Source organism: Osmerus mordax, chromosome 13 (genome assembly GCF_038355195.1).
Source record: "Osmerus mordax isolate fOsmMor3 chromosome 13, fOsmMor3.pri, whole genome shotgun sequence".
NCBI lineage: Eukaryota > Metazoa > Chordata > Actinopteri > Osmeriformes > Osmeridae > Osmerus > Osmerus mordax.
The window spans coordinates 10,702,180-10,709,268 of NC_090062.1; the positions used below are offsets into that span (position 1 = coordinate 10,702,180).

Genomic DNA, 7,089 nt, shown 5'->3' on the forward strand with positions numbered 1-7,089 from the left:
TGCGTATGACTTTCCTCAAATATCTAACCAACACGCAAACTTTGTCCCTTAGAAAACCTTGATTGCAGCAGCCTTGCCTGAGCAGCCTGGGCAGAACGGTGAGCAAAAAAACAAGCACTGCTGAGTACTCTTCAACGTGTGTTAAGTTCTTGGAGTGATCAGGTGGCGCGCAGCGGGGTGACAATAATGATCCCCCGGTGACACGCCCACTTGTCGATTCCCTGCAGCGCTTTTATTGTTGTAGGATATTGTGATGAACGGAGTCTTATCTTCCCAGTTGGCACAGAGATTATTGAGGGCTGATTGGCACACGTGAGTGTGATTTGGGATAGGTATGAGGAGAGGATGACTGTGTGTGTGGGTCGCGGAGAGAGGAGGTCGATTGTGACCAGCGCTTTGACTACCGGATCCTGCGGGACGAGACTAGACGTTGATGGAGCCGGGTCGATCAGAGCTAGACGTGGACGTGAGCGGGAGCCAGAAGTGTGTGGAGCCAGGGAACGCGGAGCTGGGGACCAGCGGCGGACGGCGAATGGCGAAGAGGACTTCAATAAAGCTATATATTTCTTGCAATTTTGAGTCTGCATCCTGTAGTCCGCTAGAATATCAGCAACTGTTTCGGAGTGTCATGGAGTTGACTTTGGTAAGAGAGGCTTATGCAAAGTAGAGGAAGTTCCCATGCAGCCACAATAGTTGGCCTCATAGTGCTCCAGAGAACAACAGCTCTCACACGCCCAAAGAGAAGTGGACAGCGCGCGGTGCTGAAATGTGCTCGCCACAGCGCTACATTTGAAAAGTAACTACAGGAACATCGTTTGAAACACCAGATTTGAGAACCGTAAAAGTCTTTAATTTTGTTATGAAGTAATAATAAATATTGCACCACTAATTTAAAAAGTAATAGTAGGCTTTTTGATGACTAAAATATTGGATTAGGCCTATCCTTATTTCAGTGGAGCAAAAACACCCGTAATCTCTACAATTCTGTAGGCCTACTTGTGCGAGCGTGAGATTTCCTACTTGTTTGAGCACTTTTCACTGCTTGTGACCTAATGTCTTAGGCTATGAACTTGGAGCATTTCAAACAAATACTGACAACATTTATTTTGAGGGCCAGTGTCATTTCAGTAAATTTGCGTCTTTTTCTATTTTTCTTTCTTTTGTCTGGATATGATTGCAAGTCTTCTTACGTAACAAAAAGTGTAACAATTTCCATATCGGGATAAATCTCATAAACGATTTTCCTCTTCTCTGAAAGCTCTCACTTTTATATGCATAAGACTTGGTCAGAAGCTAACTTCTATCTTTACTTCCCAACAAAATGAAATAAATCCATGTTAAAGTGTTACACAGATGTTCTCATGCAACTAATTTTTTATAAATGTAAAGATATTTCCCGATCATGTTCATTTTCTAACATTGAACCGGAAACTCCCGAGCAGTCTCTTCATTCTAGAGACCTTTGTAATAACATTTAATTCATCGCACCTTCCAGTGTGCTATCGCGATCGCACATTATAATTGATGACTACTTGATCTTATTTCTGATATGTATGCACATTCTGGCTCTTTCGCTTTGTATGACACATCAAAGCTCTTAATCTTATTTGGGACATTTTCATTTACACAAAGCAAAGGTAACATAGGTAGCCTACACTAAACCCTTATTTCGATTCTTTTGTTTGGATTTAATTACACTGTATAATTGTAAGAAGAAGACATGTTGTAACCAGAAATACATAAAAACGTCTCTCTTATTGGAAAATGTATTTGTTTAATTGAAAGTGTCCTGTAAAATACTTATTTTATATATTGTGTATATTATATCCGCCTGTTACTTTCATTATACGAATATGTTTCTATGTGTTATTATATATAGGCCTATAACCACTTTTTACATTTTATGTAACAGGCTTTTCGGAGGCAGAGACAAAGATTGGCTTTGAGCAATTAGACTACCCTACAATATCTCCCTCTTGTGGATAGGGTTTGCTCCACACTTCATTGACTTCATAAAAAAACAAAAAAACAACGAAAACATAAGATCTTGAGCATTTTTTTTTCTCAAAGGGAAAGGTTGTTTTCTTGGAAAAATAAAGTGAAAATAAAAATAAAATAAAACAGGCCAGAGGACGGGGGGGTTAGACAACCTGGCAACCATCTCTCTGGCAACCCGAATAAGATAGCTAGCAATTTAGCTAGCACTAGGTGGCTAAGTGTCGTAACAGTGGGCTCCTGCAGTAAGCGCACCATGACAGCTACCAATACTTCAAAAGAACAGAAATATGATAGACAATTGAGGTATGAAACGGACAGAAAGGGGACATTTATCGCAATTCACACATTCTTTTGAGAAATTACATGTATGGCTATGGCTAGGTAATTTAGCTTAAGGTTATTAGCTCTAGAAATTAGAAACATTAGCATCGCCATAGCTAACTAGCTAGCAGGTACTATTACTATATTTTTTCCCAAGTGTGTACAGCGCATTGATGGCAGTCTCGCTCGATAGCTAGATACACTAGCTAATCTGTTAAGCATGTTGAAATATCCATCAACTGATAATATCAAAATTGACTTGCTACTTAATCAGCTATATAGCAAAAAGTAGCTAAGTGTTTGGGGTTTGGTTTGAGTGTTGCTTTTCATTACTAGCCAAGACTCAACTCAGCCAAGACATGATGTCCGTGTAGTTAACTTAATTGATGGTGCGGTGTTCTCTCAGACTGTGGGGTGATCATGGTCAGGAGGCCCTGGAGAATGCCCACGTCTGCCTCATAAACGCCACAGCCTCTGGGACAGAAATACTGAAGAACCTTGTGCTGCCAGGTAAAGACAGTTATTTTAACCCAGGCTATGGTGAACTTTTAGTGCTTTGAGAGACTCATAACCTAAACCACAGTTATCTGCTCTAACACATAGTCCCCTGACAGTTTACATAACCCATACCTATTGTACCTGGACATGGCCTTGGCCCACAGCTAGTTTACTCAAAAGTAGAGGTCAACCACTCTCTAACCGCCTGAAATTGTGTTTTCTGTCACAGGTATTGGGGCTTTCACAATTGTAGATGGGAACAAAGTGTCTGGAGAAGATGTTGGAAACAAGTAAGTCAGAGGTTTATAAGATGACTGTGTTATTGTTTGCGTGTGCTTTACAACTCATTAGGATTATCTTTCTTCACAGCTTTTTTCTCAGCAACAACAACATCGGAAAGGTACTATATACCTTCTCTCCTTTTCCATCTCCATTCTTGCATTACTTGCATTACTTGCTATACACACACACTGCCCTCTCTCCTCAGTCATGTCTCTGCTTAGTCAGCCTATGTCTGTCTGACATGGATGTAGGGTCAAGTTGATGATGGCAAGTGTGTGTGTTTCAGAACAGGGCCCAGGCTGCTACAGAGCTGCTGCAGGAGCTGAACAGCGATGTGTCTGGGAACTTTGTAGAAGAGGTTTGTCTAGAAGGGAAGGTAAAACATTCATATATCTGCTTCTCCCTGGACACCTGGTTTATATTAATGTGTGTGTGTTTTCTGTCTCTGTAGAGTCCTGACAAACTGCTGGACAATGACCCCGAGTTCTTTCACCGTTTTAACCTAGTTGTGGCCGTGCAGCTTCCAGAGAGGTGGGCTGCTACAGCTAGCTAGCTAAACATGCTAGCCTCACACGTGCAAATGTCTCAAAATACAGCAGCTACATAGCCGTTGACTAGTCATAGTGCAGCCATAAAGGAGGCACAGTGTGCACATTGATTTAAATTGGATGTATTTACACATTTCTTTTCTTGATGTTGTTTCCCCAGCACCAGTCTGAGGCTGGGAGCGGTACTATGGAGCGCCAACGTCCCCTTCGTCCTGTGTCGTACTTACGGGCTCATTGGTTACATGAGACTGGTAGTGAAGGAGCACACAGGTAAAACGGCTCTACCACACACACTCGCCTGCCTACATTGACAGACACAGATCCAGTCATGTCGTTAAGAGTGTGACTCCTGACTCTTTCTTTCCAGTGGTGGAGTCCCACCCAGACAACGCTCTGGAGGACCTGAGGTTGGACCAGCCCTTTCCTGAGCTCAGCCACCACATCCAGTCCTACAACCTCCACACCATGGACAAAAAGGTGTGTGTGTGTGAGTGTGCATCTCAGACATTGAGGCATGGCACAGCTTCAGTTTTCTCACATTGCACCTTGTGCTTCTCTGTTCCCTCAATGCAGGATCACAGTCACACACCCTGGATCATCATCGTGGCTAAGTACCTGGAGACATGGCTGAACGAGGTAGGACTATAGACATGACTTGGCTGAACGAGGTTCGGTAGAGATCGCGAGGTGAGGGTCTATCGGTAACTGTATTTGTATTCTTTTATTGCACAGCACAACCAGCAGCTACCGAAGAACTACAAGGAGAAGGAGGCCTTCAGGCAGCTCGTACGACAAGGTGGCCCAGTCTGGTCTTTCTGAGGCCGAGCCCAGCAGTTCTACATGTATTTCTACCCAGGCTCATTCTGTCATCGCCTTGTGCTCTCCAGGGATCCTGAAGAAGGAGAACGGCGTTCCAGAGGACGAGGAGAACTTTGAGGAAGCCGTCAAGAATGTCAACACGGCTCTCAACCCTACTAAGGTGACAAATCAGACACACCTGTATGGGTATGTATACAATGCTGTGTGCTCCACTGTGTCTCTGCTCTGACCCCTCCCTGTCCTCCATCTCTTCCCTCTCCCCATCCGTCCCGCTTCCCACTCTGCTCTTACATGAAGGTGCCCAGTGCAATTGAGGACTTCTTCAATGGAGAGCAGTGCAACAACATCACGACACAGGTGAGAACCACAGTCTTTAACCTCTGACCTTTGACCATACAAGGTCAGTTAGAGTTCACCTAATGCTTTGTGAAATGAATTCCATTTTTCTCCTATTTGCATTTGTGTGTGTGTCCAGAGCCCTGCGTTCTGGGTGCTGGTGCGGGGTCTGAAGGAGTTTGTGCAGCAGGAGGGCGGTGGTCATCTTCCTGTCAGAGGATCCATCCCAGACATGATCGCAGACTCTCAGAAATTCATCAACCTGCAGAATGTGTAAGCACACACACGCACACAGTAAGACTCAAGGAGAAAGGTCTCAGAAGTTAGGAAAAAGAGGCTAGGACAGAGGAAACAAGGAGAAGGATGGGAATGTAATTATTCCATAAGGAGTAACAGCATAATTCCAGACATGATGGAGTAGCATTCGCCAGAGCATATGACCACCTTGTTACTGAAGCACTGATCTGGGCTTTTGGTCTGCTGTTATTAATGTTGTTGGTGTATATTAATGGTGTAGTGGCTTGCATTAAGTGTGTGTTTGTGTGTGTGTAGTTACAGGGAGAAGGCTCTGCAAGATGCGTCTGTAGTGGCCAAGCATGTAGAGACTTTGCTGCAGAACGTGGGGAAGGTAGGACCTTCTTTCTTTCTCTCTCCCTGTCTCTGTCTCTCCCACACTCTGCTCTCTCTATGTCTCACATTTTCTCTTTCTCTCTTTTTCACAGCCTCCAGAGAGCATCTCTGAACAAGACATTAAACTGTTCTGTAAGTACTTGCAGTCTTTTACTTAGCTACACCATCAATTGTGCATATGGAGTTGGGTTGACCCTGGGTGCATTTGTTTTGGTCTCCAGCTAAGAATGCAGCCTTTCTCAGGGTGGTGCGCTGCAGGTCCTTGGCTGAGGAGTACAGTGTGGAGTCTGTCAACAAAGATGAGATCAGTAAGTAGTGTATCACATGGCCCTAAACCCAACTAACCTTAACTCTCCAACACAACGAGTGCTGTTGTTGATGTCATTAATGTGGTTCTCTCCAGCCTCGTGTATGGACAGCTCAGACAGTGAGATGGTCCTCTACCTCATGCTGCGTTCTGTCGACCGATTCTACCAGCAACACTCCCGTTACCCTGGTAACATACACAAAAACCCACACGCCCGAGCCTGTGCGTACTGCTGACAAGTGTCCCTGCTGCCTGTCTGTGTGTGTGTCTAACTACAGTCTGTGTCCCCAGGTGTGTCCAACTACCAGGTAGAGGATGACATCAGCAGGTTGAAGTTGTGTGTCAACTCTCTGCTCCAGGAGTACTGCCTCAACGTCAACATCAAGGACGAATACGTCCACGAGTTGTACGTGTCTGTCTCTACCTTTCTCTCTCTCGCTCTCCCCCCTCCATCTCTCTTTATCTGTCTCTCATTAGCCTTATATCTTGCCCTGTGCTTTTTTCCCCTAGTTGTCGCTACGGAGCTGCAGAGCCGCACACAGTGGCCTCGTTCTTGGGAGGTGAGTCTGCTTTCCCACACCGTGTATGTGAGCGTGTTTGAGAGAGAGAGATCTGACTGGCATGTGTTTAATGTTAACTCTCTGTGTGTGTGTGTGTGTGTGTGTGTGTGTGCATGCGTGTGCAGGTTCGGCTGCCCAAGAGGCCATCAAGATCATCACCCGCCAGTTTGTTCCATTCAACAACACTTTCATTTACAATGCCATGTCACAGACTTCTGCCACCTTCCAGCTCTGAATATATATATACACACACACACACACACACACACACACACACACACACACACACACACACACACACAAACACTCCAACTGAACTGCCAATACCCTCAAACACACAGCGTTTTCAAATGAAGGTCAGGACCAGCACCAATCCTGGTCAGTTCTCACAGCCATTAGTAATCCAAAATGTGTGTGTGATGCTTAACTCAATAAATTCTTTAAATCCGTCTTGAACTCTTTGACTGAGTGTACTTGCACCGTCACCTCACAGCAAGAAAGCCCTGGTTTCAAGTGTTAAGGTTTCAAGGGTTTCAATTTACTTTTTGGGCACTGTTTAGTGATCAAGTGGGCTGTCTTCCAGTTATTTTTGTGTGGAGTTTGCACGTTCTCATAGTCACGTCGGTTTCCTCCGCAAAGAAATCATCAAAACGTGTAGAATAGATGGCTCTCCTGCCCGAGCTCTTGGAGTTAGCCCCCGGTCACCTTCACATGGCCGATCACCGCTCCTGGCTGTCCTCAGAGGAAGGGCAATTTCATGGGTGGACACTGTCTGATATTTGATGTCTGA

The 7,089-nt window shown here is 44.8% G+C and overlaps 1 protein-coding gene across 1 annotated transcript; it reads left to right on the plus strand.

Annotated features, from left to right (window-relative positions):
- The first annotated feature begins 2,178 nt into the window (after window positions 1-2,178).
- On the plus strand, window positions 2,179-6,749 carry nae1 (nedd8 activating enzyme E1 subunit 1). Its single transcript, XM_067248738.1, has 20 exons — window positions 2,179-2,301; window positions 2,726-2,829; window positions 3,047-3,107; window positions 3,187-3,217; window positions 3,386-3,457; window positions 3,551-3,630; window positions 3,808-3,917; window positions 4,015-4,124; window positions 4,221-4,283; window positions 4,380-4,443; window positions 4,535-4,626; window positions 4,764-4,823; window positions 4,942-5,075; window positions 5,355-5,430; window positions 5,525-5,564; window positions 5,654-5,740; window positions 5,836-5,928; window positions 6,031-6,145; window positions 6,250-6,299; window positions 6,425-6,749. The coding sequence occupies exons 1-20, from the start codon at window positions 2,252-2,254 to the stop codon at window positions 6,532-6,534; spliced, it is 1,602 nt and encodes a 533-aa protein (XP_067104839.1). The 5' UTR covers window positions 2,179-2,251; the 3' UTR covers window positions 6,535-6,749.
- Window positions 6,750-7,089: the final 340 nt, after the last annotated feature.